We start from the raw sequence: 12,403 nt of genomic DNA, 5'->3' as shown, positions 1-12,403 counted from the left end.
TTCGCTGGAGTAGCTAACTATACGAGGCGAAAGAACGCGACGGCGGCATGGCGTGCTCTGCGCCCTTCCTGCCCAAGACAAGACACGGCTCTGTCTCCATCCACGGGCCGTGTTCGCAAAGAGGGAAAAAAAAAAAAAAAAAAAAAAACGGAAAAAACGGGCTGGCGCAGCGCCATGCACCGACGACGCCTTACACAGCATCATGGACTTCCAGAAAAGCCGAGCGTGAAACAACGGGAAACAAAAACAGATCCGTCGTTTCTGTGCTACATTCTCAATGACACCCACCCCCTTCTCACCGTCGCACAGAGGAACAAAACCAACCCAGAGAGTTCCCCCCCCCCCCCCCCCCCCCAATGGCACTGTAACGGCGTGCGGTGGCAGGGCACATAACATACATGGACACCCTCATCACACGATGAGGAGGTACTCGTGGCCGTCGCCGCCCAGGTCGCCCAGCGGCCAATAATGATCCATCGTCGCGCGAATCTCGGCCAGCGCCGCGGACGGCTCGCGGTGGTCGACGTGGAAGTTGGTGTCTGCCGACGACACGGCTCCGTGAGGATTCGTCGCGGAGTCGAAGAGGCTGCCGTGGAGCCGGGCGTCTCGGACATACGAGACGGGCGACGCCTTCATGATGGCGGCGGCGTGGGCCTGGATGAAGTCCAGCCGGATACAGCTGCCTAGAGGGAGGAATGTTAGATAGAATGATAGCAAATGAGAAAATCTAGCAGAGGCAAGCAAGCATTGAAAGTAAGTAGTCTATGAAAGGAGTCAGTAGTTACGTCGAAACACCTTCGCGACCGTCAGACACGCTGCTGGATGCGAGCTCAGGATGCCGCAGACTTCACCGCCGCCGCTGCTGTTCGTCTCGCGCAGTTCGTTCAGCAGGCCCGTGGCCAGCCCGCGCCGACGATACTCGCGATGCACCACGAGCTGCGTGATCCAGCACACCGTTCGGCCTGGGCTGCTGCTGTCGTTGTCGGCGTCGTCGTCATCCTGGCTGCGGTAAGTCCAGCGACACGCAAACACATGGCCGGCCAGCACGCCGTCGACGAAGACCCGGACGTACGAGGCGGCCGCGCCGCCATCGTTGTCGTCGTCGTCGTTGGGCATGCACTGCGCCCGCAGGCGAGCGGCGGACATCTTGACGCGAGAGCCTTGTTATTTGCGGTTCCTTCGGTCAGCCGTGCCTGGGTTGAGCCTGGGGCCGCTGAACGCCCGTATGGATATGGATACAGCATCACAGCATTATTCTCCCGTGAACTAGCTACCGAAACTGCATACCTTCTCTGGCAAAACGGCCGACAGCCTGTGCCGCGCTGCTCCCCCAGACCCCATAGTTCTCGCTAAACAGCTGCGCGGCTTGCTGCAGCATGGCGTCGGTGACTTGGCCGCCGTCATATTTCTCGTAAACCGTCGTGCGCATCCATCTCTCTCTCTCTCTTTCTTGAGTTTTTGCTTGCTTTCTTTGTTTTGCCGACCCCCTGGGGCCGGAAATGCGAGCGCGCGGTGTTCCTGTTGTTAAAGGAACCTATCGGGAATCGAAAGCCCACCGTTTCGAATGGGATCGTTCAGCCGCTCGTTCGATTGGCTGCCATTGACGAACAGACTTTCAAAGAAGACTGCAAGGCCCGGCCTGGTTGAAAAGCTGGCCGTCTGCAGCAGGGACAGGGACTGTTGCTATTATAGCACAGGGGTCGAAGCAACCTCCATGGACCCTTGCACCAGTCTCGGCCTCGGCCAACAATCAAATCAAAGCGCACTCGAACTCCTCTCTCCCGACATGACCACATACGGCGTACATATATATACGGAGAGTGGTTACGCGCCGAGGATCGAAGTTCTGACATGTTCAACTCCAAGTTGCCGGCAAATATTATTTCCCTCAGATTTGCTCTCTCTCTCTCTCTCTCTCTCGCCGAATATCGGATGCCTCTCGCACCACTCAAGAAACGAAAAAAGAAAAAAACAACCCTGCTGACCTCGTCAGCATGCAGAAACAGACACACAGCGGCAAATAAATGAGTCAGTTCTCGCAATCTTGTCCGGCTGAGAAGCATATCACAAAAATGAGATCGGTAAGGAGCCTGGGAGATGTTATCTGCGGATCGGGATTACATCCTGGAAGGCCTTTCGTCGGTTGCCGACGGAGTTAAGCTCGGTGGCAGCAAGGATCAAGTAGGTTCGAAATATGATGTCTTGCGTAGATGCTTGAGGGTAGTTGGTTATCCTGGATTCATTATTGTGCACGAGATGCCTTCGTAAACGTATGTATAATACATACAGACATATAGCGACGGCCTGGCTTAAGTATTATTATATTATTCCTTGGAATTGCGCTTGGGAAGCAGCCATGGGTTGTGATGCATACTGTTTATCTTCGGCAAAAGTTGTAATATCTATCGGCATGTTGGAGGGCGGTGACACAGTTGCTTAGAACCTAGGTAAAAAAAAAAATGCAGTGAGGCAACCTGGTGGCATGGCTATATTATTATATTATTGAGGATGCAAGAGAGTAGTAACCATCATTGTCCATTACTTCACATTATATACTAAGGTGCGGTCTTGAACCCCATTCCCCTCCCTACCCACGGTTCATTTACCGGTGCTAGAGGGCAAGGGAACATACGACTGCGTGTGTGTGGACTTGTTAGGGCCGGTGGTGCCATAGCCCGCAGTGATTTTAGTTTTTCCGGTTGCTAGGTCCCATCCATTCAACGTGCGGTTGAAGTATTGGAGAGATGCCAGTGGTTGATAATCTATAGTTCTCTGTTAGCCCCCAACTATTCACCTCATTTCACAGAAAAGGGGGGACAATTGACGTACAGGGAACTTCGTGCCCAGCCTCATATATTCTGGCAAACGAGAAATTGCCATACTCCCTAATAGAGCCGTATTCCGCACCGTCGACGAGGAATGGAGCATAGCCGGCCTTTCTGAATTTGTCTGCGTGCGTATAGTTCATAGCAAGAGACACTGCCTCCCCGCCGAACCAGTTGCAAATGTAGTCGGCATCGCCATACATCAAAGTGACACGCACGGGCATTTCCAAAATCTCTTCCAAGTCCTTCATGAAATCGGGGAATCCCCAATCACCAGTACGACTAAAGGCAGCGTAAACCTGGGGGTTGTAAGATCTTGTATAATTGAAGTCAACACCAATGGCATTCTGGACATCGGCCTTGTTGAGATAGTCTCTGTAATACTCAGGGGGAGTTGGATCCTAAAATTTTTAATTACTGACATATTCTGATATGAAGGCAATGCAACTCACGTCTCGCGGATGGCGGATATCGTAGACTCCTCGATCAGTGAAAGCATACCATAAGCCCTCTGTATGCAAAGGATTAGTGCTTATCCCTTTTACCGGGAGGTACCACTTACCAACATTGTCCCGACACATATAGTGAGCCTCGCTGCAAATACTATATGGCACAAGAGATGTTCGGTTCAATTGTTTACATGCTGCCAGTTGGTCTTGGCACCCGGAGGGCATAGAGTTGGCCATTTTCATGTAATTGATAACAGTTTGGTTAAGCTATGTAGGAGTTAGTCTCATGGAGTAGAGTTTCTTTAAGAATCCAAATCATACCGGGTGAATCCCGTACGTATTCTTTTCGGCAAATTCGATATATTGGGGAGCCTATCAAACGGTAAGCCTTTTAGTCTTTTTTGAACTTGCTTGATAGCAAGAAGCACTAACCTGAACAGATAAATCGACAAGACCGTTTATAATACCAAGAGTATTGAAATCTAGTTGGACTCCGTGGGATTTACCACTAGCAATCTTCTTGTTCTGTTCTTCGAAGTATTTGAAAAACTGACAAAAGGTGTTCTTAGTATATCTTGTTTGGGAGAGTGATATGGCAACCTACGCTCGGCCCATAGTGTCTAATTCCAGTTAGATATACCATAATAATAGGAAGAATTGTTATTGACTCACCCTCCATAACTCTCTGTCCAAAGGTTAAAGCTCTTTGACTTGATTTTACTATCAAGGCGAGGCAAGACTTTATAGAAGGCTTGAAGTACATTCCATGATGCTTTGGCAGCTTCAAGACTTGTTTCTACATGCAATTCAAATAAGCCGCTGCTGGTGCCAAATGCCTAGTTAACTAGAAATCCACGTACCAACTTTAGAGGGGACGATTGCTGGCCATCGACCAGTCGTTCCATTCACACTAGGTGGATCAATATCTTCGGTTAAACGGTTCATCGAGCCGACTTGTTTAGTGCTATACGAGAACCCTAGGATCCAATTAAATCCGTATACTCGTTTATCGTCATGATCACAACTCACCAACACCAACAGGTTGACTAAGGAAAAGAAGATTGGACACTTCCGACCATGAGTACGGATTAACCTTAGACTTTAGATCCTCAGTGATATTGCACGGGCCAAGCTCTACTTCTTCGTTAGTACATCTGTACGATGCTCAGCACTTTGGGAAAGCGTACCTTGAAAGAGACCAATCATAGAATCACTTCCAGGCCCGCCATTGAGCCAAAGGGTGATGGGCTTATTTGCGGGATCGTGTCTCGCTTCAAAGAACCAGAAGAATGTGTGCGAATCGTGCCCGAGGTCGACATACCCAGAGTACGAATTGACGCCTGGGGTTGTTTCGCACACCCCTTCTTTTCCAGGTTCTTTATATCTGATACGCGCACCATCCGGCGACCAGATCTCCTGGACCCCCTTTGGCGGCTTAGGCAGCTGGCGTTTGAACATTTCGGGTTGGAATCCAGGAACCGCAGCTCCATTGACGAATGGCACAAACAATGCCGCCCATTGTAGGGCCAAAGGTACGGCTGACGCCTTCATGGTGGTAACGTGGGCCAAACGAATGAGCCTCGGAAAGCGTCCACAAAGTCACACACGAAGATAAAAGGAAACGACGGCTGAGCCTTCATATTATATGTGTTGGGTGATGGGTAATGGCATCACTTTCGACTGGGGAAATACGGCGTGGGGAACCGTTCATTCTGGGTCACCCATGTTAAACCAGCCCAGGTTGAAGCGGCATAGTGCAGTCCGCTGAAGTAAAATAGATGGCTTCATGCATAGTCCGAGCCAGAAGTCCGCGTCAAGGGGTGCCAGCAAGCCAAAGCTGAAGGTACTCAAGGTGTTGTTGGTTCGCGGTGGTGCTAGGAAGGTAACATCGCATGCGATAGCTCAAGGTGCTACTGGCAGCGATGCGACGATCACCTCCACACAGCTGGACAGTGCCCAGATAAGCATTGCTCAAGCATTTGATGGCTGCCCCAGGATTTGCGGAAAATTCCAAGAATCGATCGCCCTCCACGGAACTTAGCATACAGCAAAGGGTTGAAACTTGTGCTTATCGCTGAGCTGGTTCCCAGCAACAAGGACCTGCAAATGGCCTCGTAAACGACATGATCAAAGAGTACTCTGTAGGCGGGAGGCCTCCAAATCCCTGCCGTTTGGGATTTGGTGCACGAACTAAGGGAAATTGACGGGGTTCCAACAGGGAAATGGTTCAAAGGATGACTACGGGCAATAGAACGACCAGGATCGTGATGGCGAGAAACCAAAAGTTGCAGGAGCTACCAGTTAGTTCTGAAGAGCACGAATTTGGATCTTTGAATAACGCGTTCCAGGCGGACTGGGCGCGATCTAAAAACATCACAGCATCAAGACTCCGTGCCAGCCAACGCAGCATATTTATGGAGCTGCGATGCCTCTCGCTGGGAACGAAACACGCGTTTCTCGACGCGCTCGCTGGGAATCTGTGGGGACGACGCCCTGCACGTGATGTCTTATCTTGGGTTTGCGCTGTTTGCATCTATGGGGAAGATCGTCGCATATGAGTACGGAGTCAGCAAGGAAGAAAAGAGAGGGCGGGTTGGGCAGTAAACACATTGATTTGCTATTCTTCGCTAACAAGAACTTTTCCCAAAGCCGACCTAGCCCCCTGAGCTCATCGTCAAATCGGAGTCAAAATGTGCGGTCCGTACTCCATACATATGTACACATACATGCATCATTATGAAAAGTGCCAGTTTCTAGAGCCATGTAGCCATGTCCCTTGGAGACAAGCAGAAAAAAAGTGCAAAAGTCTTATCTTATCATTAAAATTCCACCTTGGTGATAATGCCTGCCATATTCTCTGCCGTAACACTCATATCTTTATGCTTAGGTGATGAGGGGATATCTAATTTCTGCCCCCACATATTGATGCTGCCATCGTCGTTATGATCTATTTTACCATTTAAGGTCGTAGAATGGCAGTCTTCCATTTCCCTAGAAGGATCCTGGAGGGACATAGGTACGTTGGCATGTAGATTCCCGCTACTAGCAAAGTCACGAATCCAGCTTGCACCATCGAGAGATAGTGGGTGGTTTTCGTTAGTCACCGAATTAGAGACATCAAAATCAAAGCCAAGTCCGTCCTCGGCAGCAAAGAACTCCGCATTCGAATCATCAAAATTGATCAAAGCATCCAGGTCATTCTGCGTAATATCCGCATCATGCGCCATATCCATGAGATCCGAGAGTGTGGGTTCTGAGTTACCATTCTCGGAATCGAACAATGCTGTTTTGAAAATGTCATCATTTCGAATATTTTGAGTGCTTCCATTCTCACTCCCGACTGAGTATGGCGGTGTGGAAGCGAATAATTGGTCTGCGGGTTCGGCTCGAGTAAACGTGGGTAAGGATGGCATCAAGGTATCATGGTTAGTAAGTCCAGAAAGCTTCTCGGGCTGAACTTCAGGCGGTGGTGTTAGGGCATCAAGACGGGTATGAGCTGGAGCAACTGTCGTCGGTCTTACTGCAACCTCGGAGAGCATTTCTGACGGTACTTGGATGCCGGCTTTGCGAATTGCAGCCTCGAGGAAAGATGTAGCGAAATCGGCAGATGCGTAGACATCGCGCATTCGTTGTAAGATTTGCATGCATCGGTAGAAGCGATTCAAGCTTGCCGTGCGGACACTAATGTCGTTGGATTTGATATCCAGCAAATGAATGATAACAGCCGGAAGCAGAACAGTAACACCGGTTGTCGGCAAATAGCGGGTAAGATCCAAGCCATGCAGAGTTTGTGCTATATTGGTGATTTCAACAGCAGCATGCCGAACTTTCGTGCGAGATAGGGCCTGTAATTCTGCTTCCACCGTGGGGAAGGGCGTGGCTGGAAGAACTTGTGGTCTATGAAGAGCACTAGAAGTAGTAAGATATATCATACGCAAGAGTGAACGGTGCAGATAGATTACTCCATCTCCCGACGATATTTCCGACGGAGGAGGCCGATATTGAGATTCTTCGGCTAGCTCGCTCAACCAAGTTTCCAACTCCTCATCACATCTGCGTACTTCACAAGTCTCCGCGGCTGATTTTTTAGGCAATAACATCATCGTTGTCTCTGTCGTGCCACCAAATTTATGTCCAAGGACAGAATATTGGGCTGAAAGGACATGGCTGATGCAAAGACAAAGCTTTGCTTTCTCAATAAACATTGCTGCTAGTTCTTTTTGATGAGCAACATTGTGGACCATCTCAAGATCTCCGAGGACTTGCAGGACCTCAGGCGCAAATGGTTTGAACTCGAAGTCGCTAACGAGAAGCATCGGCACATCGCAATCTTCATCCTTGATTCTGGTTGGGCGTCTCATGCCAAGGGCAATAAGACGGTCCCTTGAATAAGTACTCCACCAAATCCGTTTCCACAATTTTTGTCTTTTGAGATCCATAGTGGAGTTAGCTGGGTCCCGATGCAGTCCTATTGTGTGCGCCAATGAAAGGCTGACTCCCATCCAGTGCCAGGTGTCCTTTTGATCATCTGGCATCTCATACCAATATGTCATAAGGAGCAGAGACTGTACCAGAGAGATTCGGTCTACTTCGTAATCGAAATCGTAGAGCAGCTTAATATCTCATTAGATACGTCGATACAATTATTCGAAAGTAGTTTCAGGAACATCTTTGATACATACCCTTGCTCGTTGGAAAAACGCCTTTCGAGCTGCTTTTCGTGATTCAAAGCCCGCAGCATAAAGATACTCCATATCAATGAAGGCCGTCCCTGCGAACATCACGGCTTGGAAGAGAAGCAAGCTGAGTTTCTGAAACCCATTGTCCCGAAATATGATACATAGAAATTCTTCTAGTTCCAGGAGGGGCATATATGTGTGAACCCATTGAATATAATTTCGTAACAGCTCATTGCGAAGGCCAACTTCAGGGATAGTTAGGGCACCTTTGGCTTCAAGATAGTCGATATCAGCATCTTGGAACTTCGATGGTAAGGGACGAAGGTAATCGGGAAGAAGTCCTTTAGCTGAACGTGGTGATGAAGATTTGGGGCGTCTCAGTGATGAGCTCAAGATATCATGTTGCGAAGGGCTGACGGTACAGGCGGGAAAAACTGAAGGTAAGAGATTACTCGGGCCAGACGTTCGTTTGTGTCTTGAATCATCCTTCAGGCGCTGCCCCTGCGTTTGATCTATGAATCGTATTAGCCTGATCAGAGCTATAAACCTGGTGGCATCTGTACACGCATACAGATCAGGTGGGGGACATGCTGTCCCCTCTCCAAATTTACGCAGCGCTCTTCCGGTGACAAGGAAAGAAGTGTTTCAGATAAGGAAGAGGGAATATGGCTGATTCGCTGTGGACCAAGAGAGAACGGCATATCTTCTGATACCTCGGCCAAAGGCTCTGGAGAAGTTTTGCTACCCTCTCCATCAGCTCGTGATTTCCTATAAAAGTAAATCTAGAATCAGCCGGCTGATTCGATGCAAAGAAACCAGATCTGTGGCTCTTGCTGTCCAATCTATCTCATTCTCATGCTAGGGAGACGAACTTTCTTCGCTTACTCTCCGTCACGATGCACTCCACCTCGTCCAAACGACAATTTGTACAGGGTGAGCCATTTTCCACCACATCGCATCTTACTTTTCGAGCTCTGCAACAGCAACATGCTTTAGATGCACGTCTTTTGACGGGCCGAGTTGTTCCACCAACTCCTGCCGCAGCAGCTTTCCGCTTACTTTGCGGCTGACCATTTGTGATTTGTGTGGACGCCATTCTTGCAATAGAAAAACAGCTGTCCGAATCGAATTGTCAGTCAGCCCTAGAGACTTATGTAAAGATCGGTTTTCCAAACTCCTGCTCCTGAGAATCCAACGCTGTCCTAAGCACGCGCCACCTTTTTGATACCATGAAATTACTCCCGAGTGCGAAAATAATTCGCAAGTGAAAAGATGAGTGCAAAGTGTTTAGAGGTTGACGAAAAAAGAGAAAGGCCAAAAGTTTCCAGTAGATACTCGCGAACGTGGGGGGGCGGATCTTGGACCTTTAATAATAAAATAATAGCGCGATGGAGGTTCTCGTGTGCATGTGGTGAATTACCCTGGTATTCTTAAAAGGGGCAGGTTAAGACCGACTTAGGCTTGGAAGAGGGGCTATGATTCGTGGGAAAATTCGCTATTATTTTTGCCTCCCCCAGAGAAAAGTGAAGACTGGGGAAATGTTTCCCTCAAGGGTGGAATTGGCGGGGTCTAGTCTTCTTTCTTACTTTGAAGGAGTCGCCGGCAAAACGGCGACTGGGGCCAAGAGCAGCAAAATCCCGACCTAAGAACCGAGAAGGATAGCTTTCCCGCAGAATGTCTGTGCATACATCCAAGGGCGTAGTAGTAAAACTCTACCAAAAGGAAGGCTATAAAGCCTAAGGGTAGGAGGCATCAGATTTCGTCAGAAGGCCGCGTCTTGGGGATCATGGAAGGTTTATGTAAAGTTCCACCTCAAGAAACGCTGGAGCCCACTCCTGATCCAAGTGGCCATGATTGGTCTTTCCAAGACTCGTCTCAGGGGATTGGCTCGTTTGGAAAGGAGAGTTTGAAATCTTACCAAGGAATTGAATCCTCAATACCATAATAATGCCGGGCGAGAAGCAACAACAAGGCCGCCGACTCCGGGCCGGCAGACTGTGAGCAATAATAATTTGAAACGGTGATGCACCCAAAGTCAAGGCGGAGAGTACGGAGTACCTGGTAGGAAACCGGGCTGAAATTGGGCCGTGTACCCCGAGCTATGCATAGGTTGCTGCAGCCCGCAGGAACGGCCTCAATAGACAAGGGTGAGCATTCTAGCGACAAGGACGCGCGAGACTATCAGATTAATTTAGCATCGAGCGACACATGTTTACTACACAGAACTATGATGGGCTTTTCCCACAAGCATGTTGAGAGGCGAGGGCATTTCAGTGATGATTCAGCTGAGAAGTTGCATGTCAGCCACTATTTCGGCGATCGGATAACGGCACCATTCCAAGAGGCGGGACCTCCGCGTGTATGCATGCAAGTCGAAAAAGGTTTTATGCCAACCGTTTTTTTGTCATTTGCTTTTTCCCTTCCCGCTCAAGGTCTTCCTTCTCAAAGTCCGGACACATATACTCCGAACTGGGAATAATATCTTCCGCAAGCCAGTCCCGTCGAGTCGCAACAATTCAATTGGCGTGATGGACTGCTCTCTTTCGCTGGTGTCCTGGAGTTGGCCATCGGCCTTGAAGAAGGGCCGGCGCGGATCACACGGCTGTCTGCTCGTCACTCGCATCCTTCGGTGTTGCCCACGTCCAGGCTCTCGGCCCTCCCAGGGTGCTGTTCATCATCGTCGTCGTCGCGGCGCTCCGTCCGCGCTCGGTGAAGGCGCCCGCGCTAGTTCTAAACAGGCATTTGCCATGGGCTGTGCGAATCTTATTTGTCAGCGGTCATCGTGACGGCGGGTCACATGCTCGGCCCTTCCGCCGCATCCTGCGTTGCTGCGGCCAAAACACACCGCTCATACGCCCATCTTCGAGACTGAAAGGGGCGGCAAACCAGACCTTCGAGCCTGAAGCCCAAATTCGAGACATCGGCGGCGTGGCGGAATTTGGGTTGCCCGCTTCGGTTGTGCGCTTAGCAGGAGGCAACAAACTTCAGCCGAGCCTCGTGGTGGAAGCAAAAGGTCGCTTGCAAGATCTAGCCAGCCACCCCAGAGTTCAGCAAGCCGCTGCGGAATCCGGCGACTTGTCATTCCGCCCTGGCTCGATCACGCACTATCAGATTTACCCCATTCCTACCCCATTTCCCGTCCGATGCCGGATGAGGGAGCTAGTTTTCGATTTGTTTAACAGAAAGGCGGGGGAGGGGCAGCTCTTTCAACTACGTAGCTCTCCAGCCCCATATGGACACCAGGGAATCGGAATCGAAATCCAATATGTGGAAGCCCGAGGAAACGAAAATGTTGTCTGTGATGGGTTGCGTGTTGGAACGAATAAATTGATCCAGAAGATATAGCTGGAACGCTAGGTCTGGCAATATTGGACGCAGAATTATCGGTGCTCAGCACAGCAATGGGGAACTCAACAGAATTAGCTTTCTGGTTGCTCTTCCAGATGTTGTTTCTGTGGAGTCTTTCGCCACCCACCCCGCTCCCCTGAGAAATCCGCCAATAAATGCTCTCGGGGAGAGCGACAGTATTACTGGCTTCGCAATTCGACAGGAGCAAGAAAGGCCAAAGCCACAGCCTATAGCAACCAACCTAATATTCTTTACCCTAAATAACAAAGTTGGCGGATTGCCCTCCACAAACCAAGCGTATTCGCTCATCAATCCAGGCTGGAGTGTCGCACGAAGTGTGACTATTTCAGAACAAAAGTCCGTGCATTACCTCAAGGATTAGACTTAAATTTTTTTGCAATCAGACACTACTGAAAAATTGATCAAAAAGACCCCAAGGCACCTGCCTTTTTTTATTAAAACTCCCTCCAACTGTGGCGAGTCCAGTCATTATTCACCAAGCGGAAAAGAACTTCCAAGCGCGGTTCCTTCCCTAGCCACCACTAGGAGCCAAAGTGTCTCAAAGCCATCTAGCGGCGAGTAGTTTCTCCACCTTACCATCACACAACTGGAACCCGGAGCCCTGGATACGGCACCTGAAACTTGAAGCGTCGATTGCAATAATATGGAAGTTCACAGGGGCTGCGGTTGGAGTATCCCCTTTTGCTCAAACCCGATCTGATTTGACAACAGGAAATCGTTGGGTTCAACCATTTGCTCTGCTATCGAATGACTCGAACAAGGCGAGGTGGAGATTGAAGCTCACAAGCAATCAACCGCTGCCACAAGCAGTCGTTATCGACTGTGTCTACTCCGTACTTACCTCCACTGGCTGGCATCATCATATGGTGGCTTTTTTTGCTCATTAATATTCTTGGCCTACAATAAGTCTATTTGCCGAGGCATGATATCATACGGAGTACAGTGCTCCTTTGCTCAAGAACAGTAACAACAGCATTCCAGGTTCATAAGTCACAGGGCGCAAGGGTACCGATGGGAGTATGGCTGTTTAGGGGCTGGGCAGCCCACCCACTCCGTCCCGCTCGGTCATACCGGAGCTTGA

The 12,403-nt window shown here is 49.6% G+C and overlaps 3 protein-coding genes across 3 annotated transcripts; all 3 read right to left on the bottom strand.

Moving 5' to 3' along the window:
• Positions 1–411: 411 nt before the first annotated feature.
• On the bottom strand, positions 412–1,146 carry LOZ57_001335 (uncharacterized protein; the record flags this gene model as incomplete). The annotated part of the gene is made up of 2 exons (XM_049250426.1): positions 412–683; positions 786–1,146. 2 exons carry the CDS (start codon positions 1,144–1,146, stop codon positions 412–414), a joined length of 633 nt encoding a protein of 210 aa, XP_049110786.1.
• A 1,452-nt stretch (positions 1,147–2,598) lies between these two features.
• LOZ57_001334 (uncharacterized protein) lies at positions 2,599–4,825 on the bottom strand (the record flags this gene model as incomplete). Its single annotated transcript, XM_049250425.1, has 11 exons — positions 2,599–2,762; positions 2,830–3,226; positions 3,278–3,336; positions 3,388–3,541; positions 3,596–3,646; positions 3,707–3,823; positions 3,879–3,894; positions 3,947–4,070; positions 4,135–4,251; positions 4,304–4,408; positions 4,462–4,825. The coding sequence occupies 11 exons, from the start codon at positions 4,823–4,825 to the stop codon at positions 2,599–2,601; spliced, it is 1,668 nt and encodes a 555-aa protein (XP_049110785.1).
• Positions 4,826–6,093: 1,268 nt separating this feature from the next.
• LOZ57_001333 (uncharacterized protein) lies at positions 6,094–9,027 on the bottom strand (the record flags this gene model as incomplete). Its single annotated transcript, XM_049250424.1, has 4 exons — positions 6,094–7,887; positions 7,957–8,465; positions 8,525–8,721; positions 8,918–9,027. The coding sequence occupies 4 exons, from the start codon at positions 9,025–9,027 to the stop codon at positions 6,094–6,096; spliced, it is 2,610 nt and encodes an 869-aa protein (XP_049110784.1).
• Positions 9,028–12,403: the final 3,376 nt, after the last annotated feature.

The sequence above is a fragment of the Ophidiomyces ophidiicola genome (assembly GCF_022830035.1).
Source record: "Ophidiomyces ophidiicola strain CBS 122913 chromosome Unknown scaffold_3, whole genome shotgun sequence".
In the NCBI taxonomy this organism is placed as follows: domain Eukaryota; kingdom Fungi; phylum Ascomycota; class Eurotiomycetes; order Onygenales; family Onygenaceae; genus Ophidiomyces; species Ophidiomyces ophidiicola.
Note: the sequence above shows the minus strand (reverse complement) of the source record. Positions and strands in the feature narration are given on the sequence as shown.